The sequence below is a fragment of the Saccostrea cucullata genome, unplaced genomic scaffold (genome assembly GCF_032062105.1).
Source record: "Saccostrea cucullata isolate Sc308-1 unplaced genomic scaffold, CSIRO_AGI_Scuc_v1 ctg10394, whole genome shotgun sequence".
NCBI lineage: Eukaryota > Metazoa > Mollusca > Bivalvia > Ostreida > Ostreidae > Saccostrea > Saccostrea cuccullata.
The window spans coordinates 1-23,758 of record NW_026924385.1 but is presented as its reverse complement, the minus strand read 5'-3'; the positions used below and the strand labels follow the sequence as shown (position 1 = coordinate 23,758).

At 33.0% G+C, this 23,758-nt stretch overlaps 4 protein-coding genes across 6 annotated transcripts; 2 read left to right on the top strand and 2 right to left on the bottom strand.

Annotated features, from left to right (window-relative positions):
* The first annotated feature begins 744 nt into the window (after window positions 1–744).
* Window positions 745–8,748, top strand: LOC134266315 (SUMO-activating enzyme subunit 1-like). Its single transcript, XM_062748537.1, has 3 exons — window positions 745–885; window positions 2,688–2,757; window positions 8,545–8,748. The coding sequence occupies exons 1-3, from the start codon at window positions 755–757 to the stop codon at window positions 8,635–8,637; spliced, it is 294 nt and encodes a 97-aa protein (XP_062604521.1). The 5' UTR covers window positions 745–754; the 3' UTR covers window positions 8,638–8,748.
* On the bottom strand, window positions 3,927–9,894 carry LOC134266314 (E3 ubiquitin-protein ligase TRIM71-like). Of its 3 annotated transcripts, none has more exons than XM_062748536.1 (2): window positions 9,851–9,894; window positions 3,927–5,667 (listed from the first exon to the last, which is right to left on the bottom strand). In XM_062748536.1, exon 2 carries the CDS (start codon window positions 5,650–5,652, stop codon window positions 3,955–3,957), a length of 1,698 nt encoding a protein of 565 aa, XP_062604520.1. In that variant the 5' UTR covers window positions 5,653–5,667; window positions 9,851–9,894; the 3' UTR covers window positions 3,927–3,954. The 3 variants fall into 3 exon arrangements, with proteins under 3 accessions (XP_062604520.1, XP_062604519.1, XP_062604518.1); XM_062748535.1 differs by lacking the exon at window positions 9,851–9,894 and adding an exon at window positions 7,120–7,156; XM_062748534.1 differs by lacking the exon at window positions 9,851–9,894 and adding an exon at window positions 5,760–6,226.
* Window positions 9,895–11,861: 1,967 nt separating this feature from the next.
* On the top strand, window positions 11,862–18,757 carry LOC134266312 (uncharacterized). The gene is made up of 5 exons (XM_062748532.1): window positions 11,862–12,506; window positions 12,602–12,724; window positions 17,110–17,279; window positions 17,405–17,521; window positions 17,625–18,757. Exons 3-5 carry the CDS (start codon window positions 17,169–17,171, stop codon window positions 18,648–18,650), a joined length of 1,254 nt encoding a protein of 417 aa, XP_062604516.1. The 5' UTR covers window positions 11,862–12,506; window positions 12,602–12,724; window positions 17,110–17,168; the 3' UTR covers window positions 18,651–18,757.
* Window positions 18,758–19,384: 627 nt separating this feature from the next.
* Window positions 19,385–21,839, bottom strand: LOC134266313 (ATP-dependent DNA helicase RecQ-like). Its single transcript, XM_062748533.1, has 2 exons — window positions 21,604–21,839; window positions 19,385–20,258 (listed from the first exon to the last, which is right to left on the bottom strand). Exons 1-2 carry the CDS (start codon window positions 21,783–21,785, stop codon window positions 19,448–19,450), a joined length of 993 nt encoding a protein of 330 aa, XP_062604517.1. The 5' UTR covers window positions 21,786–21,839; the 3' UTR covers window positions 19,385–19,447.
* Window positions 21,840–23,758: the final 1,919 nt, after the last annotated feature.

Here is a 23,758-nt window from a genome sequence, read left to right as displayed (position 1 = left end):
CGACCCAAACTTTTTTTTAGCCATTTTGTCAATCTAATTAAGATTAGATGTTACATCCGCTCGCATACTCTCTACACTAACATCTAACAACATCCCGTGGAGGGTCATGTCAAGAGGTCAAATTCTATCAACCAATCAAATCGTCGCTGGCAAAATCATCGTATATTGTTGAAGCGAATAAGTCTAGAGCCCTTCCGAATTTGACCTCAGACGTGACCCTCTATGGAATGTTGTTAGATGTTAGTGTAGAGAGTATGCGAGTGGATCTAATATCTAATTTTAATTAGATTGCCATTTTGTAATACTATTTTTTTTCTCTGATTTTTCAGGATATTAAAATTGTTTCATATTCAATTTTTGTCTTCATCAATCATTAGTTTATATCAAGAGTGCAGCTTATTCATGTATAGTAGGCCTATGAAAAAATCTATTTTGTTATCTAACAAAAATCTGGAAACAGTTTTTTTTTTTTCAAAAAAAAAAAAAAAAATGCCTACCTACCTATCCAGTCTAAAAATTACAGGTCGGCAACTGCAAACAAAGAATTTTTTAAGCTTGGCCTAAGTGAAGCTTATCCACCCAAATTATGCTAAATTATTCATTGAGAAATTGGATAATAGACAAGTTTCATTTTCATTAGTTGATTTTAAAAATTGTACAGGGGGCCCTATTTCCTGACAATTGAAAAACAGTTTTCAACTAATAAGATTTTACAAAATGAATTTGTGTTGTGTTTGCAGTGTTACACGACTTTATGAATAATAACAACAGATGTCCTGATGTCAAACAGAAAGAGAGTGACATTAAGCTATTAATAGAACAGAAAACAGTGACCCTGGAGAAACTGAAACTCAGTCCCAGTCTACTGTCAGATGACTTCGCCAGGTACTGTTCATCACTTTTTATCCAAGGAACTTTATTTTTGCATAATTACGCCAGACCCTGTGCTTGATTGTAAAAGTTCATTATTACGTATATCTGTATATGTACAAATTATATAGAGCAGAAGCCACAATTGCTGAAGCTGATTTTAGATTCAATATTCACTGGAGTTAGTGATACAGTCATAGTTCACTGCCCTTAGGAATGTAGTAAAGACGTTTCTTATATGAAGTCTATAAGATTACAAGATATTTTTATTTACCAATCAAGGGCCCCAGGGGGCATTTCAACATACCGGTACATAAATGTACAATTTAAACATTCTCTTTTTTTTTTTTTTATATAACAATATAATTAATTTTTTTTTTAACAGTTATATAAATGACCAAGTTACATAATAATATTGTTCTCAGTGTCACTGATATAAATACATGTATATATACTGAACAAAAAAAGAAACGCATAATCAGAATATTTTGAAATTCTAAGTTTTCAGTCTAAACCTTGTATTATTTAAGCGATTTTAGAGTGTGTTGTGATAAAAATCAATGTTGCAAATTGAAAAGTCAAGTTGAGGTCATTTTCATTGCCCCCAAATTCAAGGGGCATAACAATATGTACTGTGCAAAGTCTCAATGTTATTGGGTTTCCAATGTACGAATATCGTGGGGGAATATCATCTCATTTTAGTCTCATGCGAACAATTTATGCATTTTTATGCTGATTTTTTCATCCAGCAATTGTTGCATCAGTTTTTACAGCAAGTTCTGAATCGCATGAGGTGATGAAGGGGGGGGGGGGGGTGTCTGACGGTCCTGCCTGGTTGTGGTTACCTGCGGATGGCCAGATAGTGGTCTTCAGACGTTAGTTTTAAGGTTGCAAAGGCCATTGATTTATTTCAGATACAGTTGCAACTTCCTGTTGCGTAGCTCCATTTAGTATCATCGTTAGCCTGGTTGTATTCATCTTCGTTTGGGCGTGGCATTGCTGTATTAAGACTGCAATCAAATCTTAAATATGGGTTTAATTGAAGTGTTAAAAGTTTCTCTAAATCCAAAATATCGATGAAAATAGACATCTGATTTAGAAGAAATCATGAAAAATACTACTTTCATAAACATGTTTAATCAAGGGAGATAATTCAACACTTGGGTTTTAAAACCCCATGTTGTCCTTTAAATAGGTCACAGGTATCCAATGATATAAAAAATGGTTGTTTCATGTACATTTTAAAAATTTCTTTGACGAGTAAAACAATATGCGTTTCTTTTTTTGTTGAGTATATATATTTTTACAAGTAAATGCAACAATAAATTACCTTATTTAGATACCTCGGACCTGCTCTAAATAAGTTTTCGCAATGAGTTATCGTTCATAACAGCGAACCCTAGCGGCAGTTGAAAGGCCCAGGCATTGATCAATTTTATTGACATATTGAAATGGGAAATAACTCAATTTTCTATTTTTCCAGGTTGAAAAAGAAAATTGAGTTATTGCCCTTTTCATAAATGCTAAGATAGACAATTTTATTAGAAAAACAATATATTTCTTCTAAATTTACAATATTTTATGAATTAACTTTTAAATTAATATTTGGAATAACATTATTTAAAGTTAAAAACCTATTGTAACTAACTTCAGAGAATTGATAGACATTATCATTTTATTGAACAAATGGCTAAAAAAAAAGGGTGTAAAACCTGCTTAAAAAAAGCCTGCCTGCCGCATTGAATTTTGATTTTTTTGGCCTGAGAAACTATTGATTAATTTTTTGGGCCTAACCCTGTACATATAACTGTTGACAGTTTCTGCTTTGCTGAGCTGAGTCCAGTATGTGCCATCATGGGTGGAGTCATGGGGCAAGAAATCATTAAGGTAAATGTCTCTTGTGTAGCGATATAAATTGCTAGAAGTTATTTATCTCAAAAATTGATTTTTCTATTTTTATGGAATATAGTTTTAAATTCTGTGATGTTTATATGCAATTTTATACACTGTATAAAAGTTTGAATTCCATAAATATTTTTTACACTAAGTACAGTAAATTCTGCCCATGATTTGTTAAGTTGTCCATCCATTTACATTTTGACTTCTTCTTGAATGGGCCAAATTTAACAGAAATTGGCACAATGCATTCTGGGGTTTTAAAGGAATTCTAGATTGTAAATTTTATGAGGGGTGAAAAGGAAAGGCAAAAATAAGTTACATCCACTACTATGTGCACCAAAGCAACTATGATCACCCCCCCCCCCTCCTGAGAGCATCAAACAATTTATTTTATTATCATGGATATTTAAGAAATTTAATGATGACCATGCATTACCATTATATATTGTCATAACACCAGGTCTGGAATTAAGAGTTGTCTGAAATTGGGATGAAGTCTTGCATGTGAACAGGAAGAAAAACTATTTTTCTTCTCCATAATGGCAAGGCAATACTAGTTATATTGAAATGGAATACCAGTAATTCTTTTTTGTGTGTGCATTCAGAGACTTCTTCAAATTAGGAAGGAACCATAAAATGAGGTAACATTTTTTCAAAGAAATGCAAGGAAAACATATTTAAAAAAACAGCAAGGCTAAAATTACTCAGTTGAGTGATGTGGCAATGGAGTTAGGATGGATTAAAATTGGATTAATTTTGCATAATGCATGTATTTAGGGGATGAAATATTCATCTCCAGAACAGCCAAAGCCTTTTAGTCCTATTGATTTAGAAGCACCCCTATATATTGTGGATTCTTAAATGATAAACGTTTGGTTTTGGTCAAAATATGAAAATTTTTCATGGGTTTGAAAAGGAATCAACATTTGAAAGTCTTCTGATGAATAATGGTGTTTGGGCTAGTATGTATTTCTGACATGAATTTGAAAAAAATTACCCTGTTTTCATGAATTTAGCACTCTGCTTTCATGTCTTTGTAAATTATAGCCATTTATATAGTGTTTACAGTATCTTAAAATATAATCATTGAAAATGATTAGTAAGAAAACAATATCAAAATATTTTTGCAAGTTTTCATAGTGCGCATTATACATGTATATCTGTAATATTGGCTTACTTTATTATTTATATTGAATACAAATATTTGATTTTTTTCACTTGTTTGTTTAAGCACTGAGCAACAAACAGATTGTCATTTGTATCTATACACAGTCTCCAGGGTCTACTCAGTCCACAGTCTATGTAACGGAGGAACTGTCCATCCTGGTCTATGATGTGGACACAGTGATTGTTATCATCAGCTGTAAGGATGTGACTCTGACTGTCTGTGGTGATTCCTCGTGGACTGAATGGTTTGTTCTTTGGAGCAGGAGTATATCCAGTGTACCTGAATCTCAGTTTCCCGGCCTGATTGACCACCACTACTGCTTTAGCTCCACTGTCAGATACACAGATATCCAGGTTCCTGTTCTCAGTTATGTAGTGTATGTCATAATGACGAAATGAATAGAGAGGTTTACCTTTATCATCAAACTGAATGGTTTGTTTCTCTGTGGAGCCAGAGTAACGGAGAACTTTTGATTGTTTGTTGTCATCACTGTCCATGATAACCAGGAAGTCACCAGAGGAGGTACTACAGACACCGTAAGGTCTCCAGTTCTTTAGTCTGATCACCTCCTCTATCTTCTCATTGTTCACAATGTTCACAGTTTTATCCCAGGAATCAGTATAAATTAGATCTCCACTTTTTGTCACTGCTATGTCCTGTGGTCCGTTCCCTGACTTGGTTGTGATTGACTTGAGTAGTGATCCCTGATTGATGCTGTAGAGTTTCATGGTGCTGTCAAATCCACTTGTCCAGATTTCTTCATCACTCAGACAGGTCACATTGTAAAGTTCCCTGTACCCAGTGTCTATGGTGGTGACAGTCTTTGGTTGATCAAGCAGCTGTTTGACCGGAGGAGAGGATCCAGCTTCTGGTGATTTCTGTGTTGTCTTCATGCTGTAGCCATGTTTATCTGAGGTTAAAGATCTTGATGATAGGGATCCAAATAGTTTTGTTAATTCTTCTCCTTGGAGTTTTCTTGGAATGAATTTGGGTAAAGATAGCATAATTCTGGATGGAAGATTTCTGTATCTTTGTACATTGGATGTTATAGTAAACAGGTTTGACAAGTCATTAGTGTCTATAGCCATTTCAATTGAATCTATTTCATCCTTGATGTCAGACATTGTCTTGTTTATTTCATCCAGATATTTCTGTAGAGTTTGTAACTGTGTGTTTTTCATCACATCAACTTCAGCTTTAAGTTCATTAACAAGTTTGTCAATTTCTCTGTGCCAGTCCTCTCCATGTTTTGTTATGGCTGTTGAGAGATCTCCATATTCCTTTTCTAACTGACTGATTTTGTTTTGTACATCAGAGGCAATGTCCTGGTAGGTTGGATAAATTGTTTCATTTAATTCATTTCTTTCCTTTTTAAAAATGTCCTTCTTTTTATCCAAAATTCGCAAGATATTAGATAATTCATGCCCTAAATGTTGATTGGATTCAATGCAGCTGATGCAGACAGGAATATTACATTGTTTACAGTGCATTTTACATCGTTCTTTGTTATGAGTTGTACATTCGGGGTAGAGGAGGGTGGATTTCCTGTCCTGAAATTTGACAACTTTGTGATCTTTAGATTCACCTGTTAGGATATGTTTTCCTATGCAAGCTGTGCAAAGGTTAACAAGACATGTATCACAGTGCATCTGTACCACAGCGGTCTCACACAGGTCACATCGCATCACGTCCTGGGCACTAGTGCGGGGGTCCATCTTTAGATATTGTGACTGAAACAATAATAGTTCAACGTTAATTTCTGATTATGCATTTGTTGAATGGGTTTGAGGGCAACAAAACTTTTGTCAGACTAGAGAATCACTTTGAATGCCCAGGACACGTGATAGCATTTGCCATATTTTGTCGACACGTTTTCCAGATACATGTATATAACGTACAACATATCTAGAAAAAAAAAATCCACTTGTCATTCGGGCTATTATCTTAAATTTTAGCTCAATTTAGTACTTTCACTGTCTTACATTGCCATGAAGACCATAATAAAGTCAATATAAGTAATATTTTTATAATTTTGTTTACATGTATATTATGTATTACATAAAAGTACAACATAACGAAACAAGAAACAATCAAACTTGGACTCATAACCCTGTCAGGTTAACTTGTCAGACTAGAAATGTATTTCTTAATGCATTAGAAACACTGAAAAAAGACATTTACCCTTTACAATGCTCTTGCTCAGATTAAAAATTCACTGGTCTCAAACCAGCGGACCTAAATTATTTCGAGTTCTTTTACATGTATGTTACTTCAGTGTGTAAATCAATCTTGATCGGTGCGTCGATTTACCCAAAAGGACCCAAAAGAACCCAAAAGGACCCAAAAGGAACCCAAAAGGACCCAAAAGGAACCCAAAAGGACCCAAAAGGAAATTAAGAACGACCCAAAAGGACTTGAAATAAAGAAAATAAATGAATCTAAAATAAACACTTTCATATTTTATTAAAACTAAAACTATTTTTTATGGGAAAGTGTGTGTTAAGGGGGGGGGGGTATCCCCATCGACCCCCCCCCCCCCCCCCCCCGATACCATATGCCTAGAACATGTCATGAAATAAAACTTTATTTCTTCATTTATTAAATATCATATAGTAAGCTGTGGTAAAACAGAAGGAAAAGTAGATTATACTTTGTTAATTTGCTAAAGGAAATCAAAGCATATCTGACCAGATTTAGTGTTTGATGTGTTATAATAGTGGTATGCTTTTTCTTTAAGAAAAGTTGCAACAAAATAAATGTATGTTTTTACCAAATTTTAAGTAAACTTATAAAATAATATTCATATTTTGATTCAAAATATTAATTTTCATTATATCATAATATATTCATTTGATTTCCTTTTGGGTCCTTTTGGGTCCTTTTGGGTTCCTTTTGGGTCCTTTTGGGTTCCTTTTGGGTTCCTTTTGGGTCCTTTTGGGTTCCTTTTGGGTCCTTTTGGGTAAATCGACGCACCCATCTTGATCTATCAAATGCTTTGTTTATCTACATTGTAGATAAACAAATCATTTTATATATATACAAGATTAATTTACACATTGAATCGTTTTATGAAGGGAATTTTGTTCCCATGGTTAAAGTTTATAGTACCGATTCTCAAACATTAAAATTTGTAAACAATTCTTTTTACTTCAGAATGCTTCAATTACGTCAATATTTATTACCTTTTGTAATGGCGGTCATCCTGTCTATTGATCTCTGGTATGCACTCTGATCACGTGACCCACTTACCTGTATTATCTACCTATCAGGTATTTATACTTCCTGGTCTGTAGTTAGGATTTAAACACATCTAGAACATTAGTAAAGTTGATGGCTATTATATAGAATTTTATGAGATGTTTTCATTTATGGTGTTAACATTTTATATGCCAGAACTCACAACTCATCCTATATTTTTAGATTTTTCGAAATTAATGAAAGTCAAAGTTCAGAAACTTTTAAGTAATGTCATTTGTGGAAGTGTGATAGCATAAAAAGAAAGTATAATAATTATTTTGCGTCCTTTGTATTTATTTATATTTCATTGACGAAATTAGGTATCGTATATGAGATTTCAAACCGTCATATTTTCTTCACGCCCTCCCTCCTCCATCCAACATTGTGAGTTGATCAGATTATAACGATCTAAAGGCATGTGGTTCAAATCTTGAGGGGATGTCAATATTGATGTAATTCTATAAGAGAGTGAAGAGCCAATAATGTTTTTCTCTATAAAGCTTTTTCAGTGTCACCAAGGTGAGCATAGTGGCCCATGAACCTCTTGTAAACAGAGTTATCTTTCTTGGTACTGGAAATTTCCTAAATGCATGTCCAGGAGTAACAGCAAAGCTAATGAAAAAACATCTTTAGGAAATGTTCTACTATTAGAATGGGATGAAGCGCAAAACAATCTTAAAATTATATTTCCTCTAAAACTAAATCAGGAAATTTGTGACTCATGTTAGGGATGTGGCCCATTGGCCTTGTGTTGCCATTTATTTGTCTATGTATTGGAAATTTAGTGTTTTTATTTTTCCAGAGTTATCTGTCTTGGTACTGGAAATTCAAAGTACTTACATTATTATTTTTAGAAATTACATTTGCACTATATTTTAATAATATTGTGGATCTACAGTAGACTTATACAGGATAAAAAACTTCTAGATAAATCCCTTTCTGATGTATATCTTCTTAAAAAAATTAATATCCAAAAACTAATCAGGTACCAGTTGTTTAATTATCTACATTTTACAATCTACTGAACTGTTGTGCAACATAAACTTAAGTTTTATAAAAGTTTCACTAAAGTTTAGCGTAAATAATAATATTACGTATATACAATGTAAGATTTCTATAAGAAAATGACTATTCTAATCTTATGAGACTTTAACAAGCATAAAATAGAAGGAATATGGCATTTAATTAAGATTAAATGTACTTTTTTAAGTGCGTGAATAATGCGCGTTTGTGGGGAAACCTTATAGAGTATGCATGATTTTGTGTTAGAAATAGAAAATAGTGTATGCGTGTGTAAAATGCATGACTGTGGGGAAGGGGGTTAACACATCTGTGACGTCTATACACGTATTTGTTCTCTATAATTACAGGCAGTATCCCTGAAGGACCAGCCTCACGATAATTTCTTCTTCTACAACGGAATAGAGGGCAGTGGCTTGGTCGACAAAATTTCCTCATCTTGACCCCGAACCTGACCCTGGAGCCATGTAATAGGACATTATCATGGAATGCTGGCTATCTGTATTGTAATTCATCTCATTTTGTCAGTTGATATTGTCAATAAAATATCAAACATACAATCAAAGTATTCTGTATTTTATGAAAGCAAACAAAAGAATACCTTAATATGAATTATTCATGACTGCAGTCAGAGAAGAACTTCTGTTGTTTGTTCACGAGTTATTGGTCAAATTAGACTTCCATCTTCTTACATTTCAGATGGTGTCACATCATTGATATAATCTTTTAATGTTATTAAAGGTCATGCACAAATAAAAATCTACTCTCTTGACTTAGTTCTTATGAAAGCTCACCTGAACCAAATGCTTAAACGAGAATTGTTAAAATACTTTCTATACTGTTAAAATACTTTTTATACTGTTAAGAGTTTGTTGAATATCTGTCTGAGGTTTTTTTTACACCAACTACAGAAAGTATAGTACTTTTTCATCCAAGCTTTGCACACATTATTATTTTTCGTAACATAGATATGTGTTCATGTTCGTGTTATATAAACGATTATGATTCTAAATGTAGGACGAGGGTTTGTACTAGTAAATATTTTAACAATACATGTACGTCAGTCGTTGAAAATTGCTAGTTAACAATTATATTAGATAAAGTTAATCTGAGAAATACTAGATACTCAGTAACCTCAGTATTTGTTTAGATTAAGTTTTTGCAAATCAAAGCCATAAAGACTATAATAGAGACAACACCAGGGATTTAAGAGAATACATAATAGAAATATATCTTCACTAAAGAAAGGGAGATTTAGATGGAAACGTACATGTATTTTCATCATGCATTTGTCCGAGTTCTGCAATCGTAACTACTCGGCCATTTCCGTGAATGATAAATAACTTTCGAAAAGTGGCCGAGTAGTTACGAATGCAAGTTATGATGACATCCAATACTTTGACAGAGAGAAGAATGGAACGATGTTAGGTGGCTTGAAAGTTCAGAATTGCAAGGATATTACTAATAAGATGAAGAACAATGTAATGATATATAAAGCTGTGGAAGTAAATTGCCAAATTGTTTTCAATAAGCTGAACAAGTTGGATACACGAAACGTCAAAAGGTTTAAAGGTTAATCTATACTCTGATAAGAGAGAAAACTCTTAAAGACGTTAAAATAAATTATTTCTTTATGATATGATAAGATGAAATGACCTGAATCCTATGGTAGAGATGACCTCAGACACAAAGAGTGCAAACTTCCGCCAGAGTTCGTTTGCTCACAAACCAAACTCTTCCAGTTAGGCATTATGGGATAGGGATTTCCCAGGAACTACATTACGTTCGCCTCGAATTCGAAAGTAGAACTACATTGGATTTGATAATAGCGAGCGCAGCGAGCGTCGCGAAGCGACGCTCGCGAAGCGAGCTCAATAGACTAACGTGTAAAAACAGAGGAAATTCGGAATGAAATCTGTACATACGTCAGGCAAATTTCTCTGTGCAACATTCCCAGAATTCCTGCACTACCCAATGTCCTTTGCGCGAATAAATCAAAAATAGTAAAAAAAAATAAAGGAACATTGTTTCTTACCGAGAACTTAACGAAATGATTTTGCCTTGCCTTATTCAAAACATCCCCCCATGCCACAACACTGGCCTTCACCTTGCCCTTCGGAAATGATACATATGACGTCACCGGAAACTTACGAATTTTGACGATATGCTAATTAAGTCATGTCGGTTGCTTCCGTGAAATAGATAAATAAATAAACAATAACTTAAAGCATAAAAAGCTTTCAGTTTGTAGAAATCTTTCAAAGAAACAAAAAATAACTCTGCAATGTTTTTCGACCAAAATTGTGCTTTAAACCAGACGCTCGGCCGTTTCCGTAGGCTCCGACGAGCTCCGTGACGTCGTGTGACGTCACAGCTAGACGAGATGTCTCGTGCGACTTGATGTTTGAAGTGGCTGATCAATTTTTTAAGTGTTTTGATGGTACAACTGCGCTCGCCTCAACGGTCACACCGTAAAACATATTATATAGATGCAGGTTGACTAGGTAAGTTTGTAGTTGTTTTTTTTTTATTATTTATAAGTGTAAAATATGAGAAGTAAAGAACACTAGAGAGATTTTTTTTTGTTTCTATTTGATTTTTTAACGACGAGATTGTTCGAATTTCCTCAAATGAGATGTTTTGATACATAGACCTAAATCGCTTTAGGTCCATGGATAAACCAACAAACTAGAGAAAGTTAGATTGTTTTTGTCGTGAATTTTTAGGCTAATATAATCTGAAGAGTTAACAAACTATTGTAAATCACTTATATAACATGTTATCACATTTCAGGAAATGTGTCCAATCAGATGTAATGATGAACCAGACCCCATTAAAGAGAATACTCATAGACACCTTATGGTTTTTATGCCAGAAACCGCAAACTGGACAATTGCGAAATATTATTACTAATGTTGCATTACCAGGGAACAATAAAGTATTGAATGATCTCAAAGAGTCTTTTGAGGTGGATCTAACAACAGTGGAAAACATATGTATCAGTCAGTGCAAGATATGTTTGACCTGTAAACGACATTTAGACATATGTGTGCAATTTCGCAACAATTTATTAAAAGCTATTTCAAAGAAGCCAAGTCTTTTATGTGCACAGGCAAGAATTAAAAGAATGGCCCATAATCAAACACCAAGCTCTTCTACAAAAAATAAGGCTGATCAGGAAAACAAAGAAAATAAACAACCACTGACACCAATCAATCCAAAGAAAAAGAAAAGACTTCAGTTTTCAGATATTGATGTCACACCAGTCAGTTCTACACCCAAAGAACCTTGTAATTTGTCTGACATAACTGCATCTGATCATAGTTATGGAAGTTATTTGACACCGCTGGAGATGGCCAAATCTAATTCCTTCCAATTTAAGATAGATTTCTTTAGGAAAGAAGATGAACATAACAAGGAAAGTGAATGCTGTACTGCTGAAGAAATCTTCAAGAATAAAAACAAGTTGGCTGAAATCCAGCGCCTGATATTACTTGAGACCACAGGGACTTGCTCCTGGCGTGTAAAAAATATTTATTAAAAAAAAACCAAACGATATACTGTAGTTTATAGTATATCGTTTGGTTTTTTTTTTTTAATAAATATTTTTTACACGCCAGGAGCAAGTCCCTGTGTTGAGACTGAATTAATAGCAGACAAACTTTGTTCACAGACAGTACCACCAGGTCCCTCTGTTCTAAGAACATTTCAGCAACCATCACTTTTGAAGTCGGAAGACATTTTAAGCAAATGTCTCATTGAATTTCAAAATTGCCTACCATTTGTATTTAAAATATTTCAAACTATGTCATCTTCAATTTTCACAGATCCTGAAAAAGTATCTGCAGCTAATTCCACAATAGCTACAATGTATGGTATGGCAATGAACAGAAGGAACAAGGATTTGTGCGCAGTACAAAAAATAAACACTTGTGTTGCTCTACGGTTTCATGCTGGAAATGATCTGCTTGATATTTTCAACAAAGCAAATATAACACTGGCATCTGGCAGTAAATATGGATTTTTAGAGGACATGGGCCGTTTCAACACTGAGGGTATAATAAGTAGCATAAGGGAAGGAAAACCGGGAAAAATTACAGCAGATAACATTGATGGTATGACAATTGCAAGAGATGTGAGACTTACAGGTGGGAATAAGCACTACCATTATACAGCATCAACGTATTATCCAGACAGAGTAGATGTGTCAGATTTGGAACACAATAGAGTTGTGCCTGAGGAAATTCCTTCCAGTATTTTTTTTCTAAATGGAAATGAGGAAATGAAACTTAAGGAAATGTATGGATATATGGTGGGTGTATATGTTTTTCTTTTTTAATAATAACCTTTTAAAATCTTTTTAAAATAAATTTCTATGCTGAATTTAATTGTTCTGTAAAACTTCAGGTTGGGAGGATTATGGTGGCTTATTTTCCAGAGGTAAGGTGGATGGAGTCTTGTATCCCAAAGCATATTCCTCACCCCTACAGTCAGGAAATGTCAACCAAGTCCCAAATATTTCCTCTTAAGGTAAGGCATTCAATTAAATAATGTTTTTGAATGCTTTCCATTGCTGTCAAATTATGCATTAAGATAACTAACCACTTGCATTCCCAATACTTAACAGATAGCCTTGTGTGCCTTGTGTTCATTCAGTATAATTCTTCTATATAATTATTAATCACTGATTTGCCTTTGAGTTCTATGAGAACTCTACTGAAATAATTAGCAAGATTATTGTGGTGAAAAATCATATATCAACTGAGACTTCACTTGAACCCAGGGCCTTTGATGTATTGTGCCAGCACTCTAACCACAAAGCCACTGAGACATGTATATTGACAGACTTTTACGAACACCTGTAAACCCTGCATCATTATGTTAATTGATTTCAATAAAAGATCCTAAAAATGACTGAACAATTACAAAATTTGTATAGAAAAAATATAATGAAATGTGACATATGTGACATATTACATGTTTGATATATAGTATATATTACCCTCAAGAATTCAATATTTCAGATCACACTTCAAGACCCAAAGTTTTATGCAGGCTGTATTCAGGTCTTAAATGACCTCACAAAAGATTTGCAAAATTGTTATGTAAAAGCAGGGAGAAGTAAATATAAACAAAAAGGGTTCTATTAATTATCTTCATTTTTTGCAGTTACTAGTACCTTTTATTGGTTTTGTTTTTGTTTGTTTTTTTTTAAATTTCATTTTTATTTACTTTGACTGTTATTTTTCTTTTTTATCAAGGTTTTACTGTTTTGATAACTTTTTTATAATATTTAAAGAAATTTGCTTTTATTATCAATTTTTTTCATGCATATCATGCAAATATTTATGTACCCTTTAAGGTAAGGTTTGCGTTTACAGGGAGATAACTCTTGCGAATCACTAAAGCGTTTGAAACAGGCGAATGTAAAGCAGCGATGCTAAGCATCTCAGTAACGAATTTCCTCTGTCATACTTGATGTTTGTTGTCACTTATTGTTAGGACTAAAACAAAGGACGTTTTCAGGAGAAAGTCTTATAATAAATCAAAGCATAGGAATCTTAGAAGCCTTTGAGATTAGCGTGATGCATGTGGATGAACCAATAAAGGAGGACTTGTTTATTTTCGATACGGAACGTGGCAAGTTGCACGGCCATTTCGATCAGAAGAAAGTCATTGACGCATTGTGCTGTTGTGTGTTTTTCGCTTCACCACTACACTAAACTTTTAAGTGAGAATGGGAAAGAAAAAAGAAAAGACCTGAGAGTATCCTGTAAAGTATTATGCTATATGCAGTCCGAACAGGGAAGAAAAGTCACGGTGCATTTGACCATGTCTAATGATGATGTTGACAGTTTGATTGTTGATAGTATTTTCATCAGGTAATTATTTAACTATTCATTTTACTGAAAGTTATGAATGATCTACTGACTACAGATTAAATACGATGAATAAACGGTACAAGGATGTCAGGATGTGACTAATATCCCAACATTGCCAAAAAATAAAAGTGCATTAATTCAAGAAATTATGAAAAATAAAATCCTTGCCTTTTAGGCCTAATATTTGTAACATTATTGGAACAGGTATTCAATTGTTCAAGTTACCTTTTTAAATGAGGTTTGATTTTAATTAATATCTCATTTTCTAATTAATAAAAAGAGATACAGATTGTGCATGACAAGAACATTAATTTTCTTGATCAAGCATTTGCATTTCACTAATTCAATCTGTAAATTTTACAATAATTTCATATTGATTCTTCATTGATTATATTGGAAATTTATTCATTTCATTGAGTGAATGAAACTCAGTGCAATTCCTTATACAATTCCAAAAATGCAATTCCTTAAATGTTATTGTAGAAATGAACACATATGATTTCAGATCATGGGTCATTTATTGGAATAGATAAGAACCAAAAAAAAGTACTTCAGTGTTTCCTTGAAAGATTTGTGCCATCAATCAAAGTAGAGGTCATCCCATATCAGCTCAAGAATATTAAAGAAAGTTGGATGGATCAAGCTAAGATGTTGAACCTGGTGAGGCATGGAAAAATCAATGGAGATTTGGAGAAGAACTTCTGACTTGTTATACCCAATGCACATTTTTATATGTCTATAGATTACAGAAGAAAATTTAATGTTTAACAACATCCTATCTAGTATATACATGCTGTTTTCCATATATTTAGAAAATATGTGTATGTGATGATTGCAGTGCATGCTCTGTTTGTCCATCTTTGAATTTGTTTTCAGTAAAATAAATGTATACATCATAGGTATTAATTGAAGGTTGCATTTGTCTATACTCACATGTAACAAGTTTCATAAAAGGGTTTGTAAAATTGCAAGGAAATTAATACATGAACAATTAAGATTAATATCTTTATTCATTACATTTTGTTCTTACCAGGACCTAATATGCTCAAATAAGTATTTCTGAAAGCTGATGAGTTTTGTACATAAAGCTGCAGTGAACATGTATAATTATATCTACTGTAACAGTTTAAAACATGACACTTGGAAATTGTAAGGATGTTAATTTAGTAGGAATGATAAGACCAGTTTAGTAATCTACTAAAATTAAAATCTTTCAAAATACATGTAGTTTATTTTAAAATTGTTTACATTTATAATCTTTTAATTTTTTTCTGTATTTTGATTTTTAAAAGAAGAAAATTTTGTTATATTTAAATTTTTATTTCATGGATATCAAGGAGATATATCTATCACTGTAGCATTGTTTCTTTTTCCCTGTTCTTGACAAATATTTATGACAGTGTTATGTCATTTTGCAGAATTTGTCTTTTCTCTGAAATCAGAAGTACTCTGTAAACTCATTAAAGTATGAATTGATGTCACTTAGAATTCATCTTTATTTTGTTCTGTCTGATATTTCAATTTAGATTCTCAGACTACCTAATCCAATGATTGAGCTAATGTCCATGAAGTGTAGAAATAGGCCATCTTTAAAAAAATGTTTGGTTGTTGGCCTCTCCAGACCGACTGACTAAAATGACCAGACTGAAAACTTTTTTTCAATGCAGGGCCGTATTTTTTCTTTTTATTCCTCTTATCCCCCTTAAAAATGTTGTTGAAGATTTTCTCACCTACTGACCCAATAATTTTACCCTGAGTCAAGAGAGGGCAAACAAACATTACTTTAAAGATAGCATTTCTACTCTTCGAAGTAAAGAAATCATTTAATTATAAAAACAGCAGCTTCGTGGATGCAATGCTTACAACATTTCACTCAAAAAATGGCATACATGTATAATGACAGTCACCAGCCATAACTGAATAAAGATATTTTGCTACAAAGATGCCTAGAAGTTACTACATGTTGGAATAGCTAAATCAGCATGAGGTCAAATTCATAAGCTTTTAATTGGTTTAGTTGCAACATGTTCTGAAGTATGTTTATATACATATACATGTACTTCTAAAGGTGTTGCAGTATAATTCATGGACAATTTCATCAGAATATTCAGATGTAAAGATTGCCATAAATACTAGAGTTCTTCTATGGAATAAATTTTTAGACCATCATGTATCACAGGAGGAGTTTTATTTTGAATATTTTTGGCCAATTTATGCCTAAAAACAATATCAAAATAACATTTAGTCTTTAACATTCACCATGACAAGGTGATATCAATGTTGTCTTTAAAAGTGTAGAAAAAGCCTGATTTTTATGTTCCGAACCCATAATATAGCCCCTGTTTCCATGGAAATAATGTTGGAGACATACATATTTTTTTAGTTCAAATTAATGAAAATGATCAAATTAATAACTTCTTGGATTTTGATGGAATCGGTAGATATGTAAAACGTTGATTTTTATATTTTTGTTGCCATGGCAACGGTTTCACTTTATCAAGGAAAATTGAAAAATCTTCTTTTTTACCCAAATTTTCACATTTTTGATAACGGAAAATTAAAAGTTTAAATAATATAAGCATGAATTATACTAATTCAGGTCATTTTAACTATAAAAGTTTGATAATTTATAAAATAAATCAATTTTTTCAATGAAAATAATATTCGAGGTGATATATGAAATACGTTAAATTTGGGATCTTTTACTAAAAAAATGGGACGGGCAATATCTTTGAAAATCATATTAAATGATGAAGCTAATCTCCCTGAATAAATTGATATATAGCATGTGTGCATTTAAAAAAAAATATGAGTTGGAGGGAGACGCAAACCTTACCTTAAGAAGCATACTTCACATGTTCATGTTCTCTGTCCATAATCATGGTGATACTGAAGAGAGATTCCATTACAGTGTTATATGTATAATTGTGTCCACTTTCTAACTCATTCAGGACAGAAGGCTTAGTATTATCAATTTACAACAATAAAATTTATCTACCTATTTAACATTTTTCTTTTCTCATGTATGTATAGGTGATGATTTTGAGCAGTCTAAAATCATCTTAGGCGGGGATCAGTTAGTACGAGTTAGGATGAGTGGGGCAAAAGATTTGCTTGCTGGAGCCCATTCATCTGTTGAAAGACTGGAACACTTCAGTCCCATCATTGAAGAATTGTTCCACATTGAACAGGATTTTCTTGAGGTAAATATAACATGTATGCATAAATGTAAAGATACACTTCTGATAATTTTTTTAAAAATTGATAATCTCTACTGAATCAAGGCTTCTGAAGTACATAAAATCAACCCCAAAAATTAATTTTACAGAAACTTTATAAGAAATTCTACACCACCCAGTCTATGAGGCAGCAGGGGAGCCTTGCCTTCTACAAATGCCAGTTAAAAAGATCAAATGTTAATGGCCAAGTAAAAGGTGCATTTCAGGTAAATTTAAATCTTAATTAATTAGAAATAAGTCCATGTACAAGTTAAATTTTTTTGACATAAAACATCTTGTCTTTCAAAAATTCATACATTTTATTTTTAGCCACATAGTGACTTTGTCCATACAGTTGGGGAGGCATTACTGGTTCGAATGTGCATGGAAAAGTTTTCGATGGACACTTTGGAGAGTAAACCAGATTTCAGCAAATTGAATATGCCAGAGAATATCGGAAAAGCCCATATAAAAACAAGGTTGCCATATTTTAGACAAGTTGTGGAGCAAATTGTAGATGAGCTTTATATGGGGTTTAATGATCTTGGATGTTTGCCGCCTGTGACAGTGAATGTAGAAAATGTGTCCATTGAAATCCCTCGTGAACAGCTAAACAAACATGATTTTGTGGATTTGAAATTTCCATCTGGAGCCACTTTTCGTGTTTACAATGGGAAGGAAAGCACTGATGATTTACAAAACTATACCATTCAGTTTCTAATGTGGTACTTGCACTTTGTGGAGTTTCAAGATGGCATTAAGGAAGGTGACCCATACAGAACAAACATCAACATAAAGAGGATGATACCATTCTTCTACAGCCACTCAAACAAGTCTAAATATGCGGTAGAATGTATTGATTATATACTGAAAAGTGAAGTATTATTACCCGAATCTCTGTCTATGAGACTTAGGTTAAGCAGCTTTGTTAATCCTCATGGTATAAAGGGGGGCAACAAACCTGCCGACATGCAGCAGGAGAACAATATACTTGTCTTAAAAGATGTTATCAAAGGCTTGGGTGCTCACAAAACTAATAATGCTATGGAGCGTGCTTCTGCTGCAGCCCCCGTCATTGCAGAGACGGTCGACAACCATATCAGCAATCTTGGTTGTCATATGAGGAGAGGAGTACACTGCACAAAAGACAAGTCAGAAGATGTGAAGCACCTTGTCGACATCCTTGGAACTGTTGAACCATTTAAAGTAGTGGAAAATCGAAAAATGGTCTCATTTTCTTCCTTTAGAAGAAATCCTTTCTCTACAATTTCTTGTGAATTTCAACCCCATTTATTGAAAATAATAGGTAGATTAAGAAGGGGCCAGAACATTGACATTGATAATTACGATCAGTGAATGTGGTACTATATAAGGTCTCAGTTCAAATAACAATGTACCATCTTATTCTGTGATGAAGAGTTTTTGTCAGAATTTTTTTTTCTTCAATAAACATCATACATGTACTTCCATGAACTTCTTTTGCAATTTATATTATTCAGGGTATGTAAATATAAAGTAAAACAAGCTTATAATGAAATGACTTATTAATAACCAAGTGATTTTTGATTCCCTGTGGCTCTAAAATATTTTAAACTCTTAACAGATATAACAAATTCCACATATAATGATATCTCTCCCTGGCACTTCGTTATAAGCATTTTTTACTTTACAAGTACACTGTATAACATCATTTTAATTTGTGAAATTGATGGCTCTATTGATAAAAAAAGATTCAAATGAAATATTCAATCAGAATTTTAATCATGTCAAGTACAATGAATATGTAACAGTGAATTCTAGCAAAATAAAATACTAATATTTTAGGGGGAATTCTATCAAATAAAATGTTTATGAAGCCAAAATTACTTAATATAACATTATAATAACAGAATGTAATTATTAGTAAGATTTTATACATGTTTTTGGTTGATGCAGATTTCTAGAGTTTAAAATTAGAATATATTGCCAGTCTTATGCAGTATTAAATGAAAAAATATCTAGACTATTCACAGTGATGTTATGAGAATCAACCTAATTGGTCTATTGATTTACATACTAATTTTATATTTTCTGACACATTAAAGGATTTCTAGTTTGAAATGGAACCTTATCATTCTTATATGAAAGAACCACAGTGCTTAATGATACCAGAATTATTTCGCACATTCTGAACATTCACAATATTGCTCACATACACTGCAACAATTGCATTTACTTATTTGTAACTCAGGTGTAAAATCTAAATGTGACAATAACTGAGCTCTTAAACAAATATCCTTGCTCGTAAAAAACTTTTTCATGGCACTCTGTAAACCAGGACGGTTGCTCCGTACATCTGTTTTGTTCCAGTAGAGAATAGCAGTTGCTGGTTTTCCATCCCTTCCAGCTCTACCCGTTTCCTGAATGTACTTCTCAATGTTAGTGGGTGACTTGAAATGGATGACTCTTCTCACTGATGGCGCATGAAGTCCGATCCCGAGTGCAACAGTAGCTAGTACAACTCTTGTCACTGGTTCCTGTTTACCAAGGTCTGAGATAATCCAGTTCTTCATTCTTTCAGTATAATGTGTATGAAACTGTGCATAAGAACGGTTTTCTGGACAGTCCTCTCCAATTCTAGCCTCCAGGAATCTATAGCCATACCTTATGGTCTCCAAATCACTATAAATAATTGTTACTGGGAATTTTTCTTTATCTTCCAGGAGGCCATCTGCAATGTCACCTAAGATTTCATCCAAGTCATCGTCTTGTCTAACACTTGGTAATCTTTCATGACGGATATATTTAATGTTAGGACGGTCTGGGTTTTTTGTGATTTGAAGAGGGTCGCGCAAAGCTAAGTCCTTTACCAGTTTGTCCCGAGTGGATGGAGATGCTGTGGCAGTGAAAAGGGACACCGGTACATTAGGAAATATCCCAAGTATTTCCTGGATCCTCGAAAAATCTTTACGAAATTCTTCACCCCTAAAGAAAATAAAACAATATTGAAAAGTCAACCCTTCAATAAATCAATAAAGGATGTAATCACTTTAAAAAAACAATTGACCTATAGGAAAGAAGAAATTCCTGGATAAAGTGACATTTAAATTTCAATCTTTATTATTTGTAATTTTTCAAATTTGTATTTTATGCCTAAAATTTATTATTTACAACTTTACAATTGAATAAACCTCCGAAGTTGACCGAAACACCATTTTTTCCGTTAAAGCGTTGATTTTACATGAATTTTGGCCTTGAAGTCCTTCAGGGCAGGTATGCCCCTAAATAAAATTTTGATATTTTGATTGGTTTAGATGTAAGGAATAATTTTAAGATAAGATTTTTTTAGGGGCACTCCTACCCTGGGGTAAAAATTGACAAAAAAACTAATTCTTATGGTCAGACAAGCTCAGTTGATATATACACAAGACTTTTACACCTTGGATACTTTATTTTTAAAGTTAGGGGTTTGAATCCACCCAATACAACACTTTTAAAGTTATAAGATTTGCCCTTTCAAAGATTAATTTTTTGTAGACATGTGTGTATTTTTCCTTCAATTATCTATCCTTTATACATATCCATTCTTGATATAAAAAACACTGAAGAGACTATCAAATTGTAACAATCCAATGTATAGTTGTCAAGGTTTTTGAATTTGGCTCAGTGGTACTGGAATAGATGTCGAAATTGACTCGAAAATTATTATGTGAAAAAGTTTCGCAGATCCCACACTCATACTATGCACACCCTCTAGACTATGGACTAAACATGATAGCAATAGGTCACCTGAATGACTCAGGTGACTTAATATATATAGGATCTCCCATGATTTGTAGTTGGATATGATTTTTATCCAACAAGTTGTGTGATTTTTATCCCCGAGCCTTGGCGAGGGGATAAAAACACGCAACAAGTTGGATAAAAATCATATTCAACTACAAAACATGGGAGATTCTTTTTATCCCATGTTAAATACTTCACAACCGATGTTTAACACTGTTTTATATAGGATTCTGCTATATTTTACTTCCTCATGCTAACGCAAAAACCATTGTGACGTCATAACTGTGGGATATGAAAACGATATCCCATGAGCTATATCCACGGGATAAAGGTGTAAACATGGGATAAAAAGAAGTAATATCTATGCAGTTCATACTTTTGACTCTAAATATATAGTTAACAGATTCAGATATGTCTTTGGGTTTTTGGGTTGTGAAGTATAGTATATGTAAAAGTCCACAATAAGTTAATAATGATGAATATATTGATGAATTTCATTTATGTACATGTGCATGTATTTGAATATTGTATTAAGTATTTTTACCATTCATGAATCATGTGGGCTTCATCAATGCATATACTGCATAGATGTTCTCTAAAAAAACTGCTTTGGAGAATCTTCCTTCCCTCCTTTGATGATAAGAAAGCTTCAGGATGAGCATAGATTAGTTTGTATTCCCCACGGGTAACATCCTTGATTGAGATGTGAAGTATCCCATCATCCATATCTTCAACATCATCACCACCCTCATTTCCAGTATCATTATCACTTAAATCCGCTGAATCTAGAAAAATATTTACGATATATTTACAAGAAAAATATAATATTTTGCCTTAATATCATCACCCTTATTTCTGTATTAAATTAAGAACAACGCATAATCTTTTCCATATCACACCGAATATCACCTGGAAACACCAATATCAGCTGGAGAGCCAGAGGTATGGATAGTAATATTTAAAACTACAGAGAATTAGGCTGGGAGAGCATGTGTTTTTTTTTGTTTTTTTTTGGTGAAATACCGTAAGTGTTGTTATGATGATCGATAATGGATCAGAAAGGCTGTCATATTTAGAAAATCAATTGGAGAATAAACAATCGCGGTATATTTCAGCACATATCTTTTTATAGTTTTCTTATTTTTATTTCAAGAAAAAAACTCTTGTTATCAAAATATATATCTTCCAAGTGTTGTCATTTACCATTTTAATATACTTAAAATCTGGTTCAAAATAAATTAGAAGAATATATTATGATATTTGTATTTTTAAACTGAAGTAACTAAACTACTAAAATATGTAAGTTTTCAGTATTTGGGGGAATTCACCTGTCATTTCGTACAGAATCACATGGATTTGCAATATTTAAATGTCATTAAATTAAAACCTGATCTGTCAATGCTTATTTCTTCCCAAGTCAATTAATTCCTATTATAATAAATCATGCAAAATTCTGTTTTACTGAAACTGCATACCCTATTTTGAATTTTAATCCATACAATACACCTTTACTTACATTATTACGATATTAAATTCTACCTTTCATCTAAAATCAATTGCCTATTTTATACAAATGGTTACCGATTCGATTATTGGCCATTGATCAGTTGCCAATGGTTTAAAAGTCAACAAATGCTGCTGATTAATCGACTCTGATTTTCATAAAATTTGACAATACTTGATACTAAAATACACATTTTTCAAAAGATTTTGCCAGATTCTTCCATGTATTATCACAGGCTTCTTAATTTCTATCAATAAGCCGTCATATGATTGATCAAATCAGTGATATATACTCCTTATACTGAGGGAGTGAGAGGGTTTATTACTATAAATAATATATCACTCTGATCAATCATTTAAAGGCTAATTGACAGAAATTCAGAAACCTGTAGTTATGTTCCCCAAACGAAGTTGGGGAACATATTGTTTTTACTCTGTTTCTTATTATTAAGGTCTTCCGTCTTCAGCGGAAGACCTTCTTGTTATTCGTTTGTTTCTTTTCCACTGTTTTTCTTATTATTTTTTTTCTCCCCGATTTTGTGCACGCGATTTCTCGAAAACGGCTCGTTAGATTTTTATGAATCTTTTAGGTCTGATAGAACATATTAAAAACTTGATGCATTTTTTTTCATTTTGATGACGTCACTTCCGGTTTGAAAATTTTCGCAATTTTGTGATTTTTAAAGGTCATTTTGTCCGTCGCTCTTCTTAAAAATCGCTCATCACAGGAAGATGAAACCTTTTCTGGAAGATGGAGCAACAAATGAAGATTTGCATTGTGTTGTTAACTTTCACCGGAAGTACTGCACGTTAACGCTCGGTATGGTCTGAAAAAAGCCATATTGACCGTTTCAAAATTTTTTACACTTTTTCTATTATATCTTTTTACTTGTAAATATTTTGTTAAAACATATAGAAAAAAAAATTGTGAAGAATTCTAAGATCTTTCAAATGATATCTCGAAAAAAGGGCTGACCCCTAAAATTAGGGATCTAGAGGGGCCAAAAATTTTTACTTGATATCTCGAAAAGTATTGAGAATTTGTAATACTTCAAAGAAGCAAAGTTGTTCAAAATGACAAGCTTAATCTATCTGAGTCGTCAAAATACGTCCGGCGTCGTCAATTCCTACCAAACCGGAAGTAGTCAAAAACGGGTATTTTTGCCGTTCTTTTCAAGTTTTTTGGTAACATATGT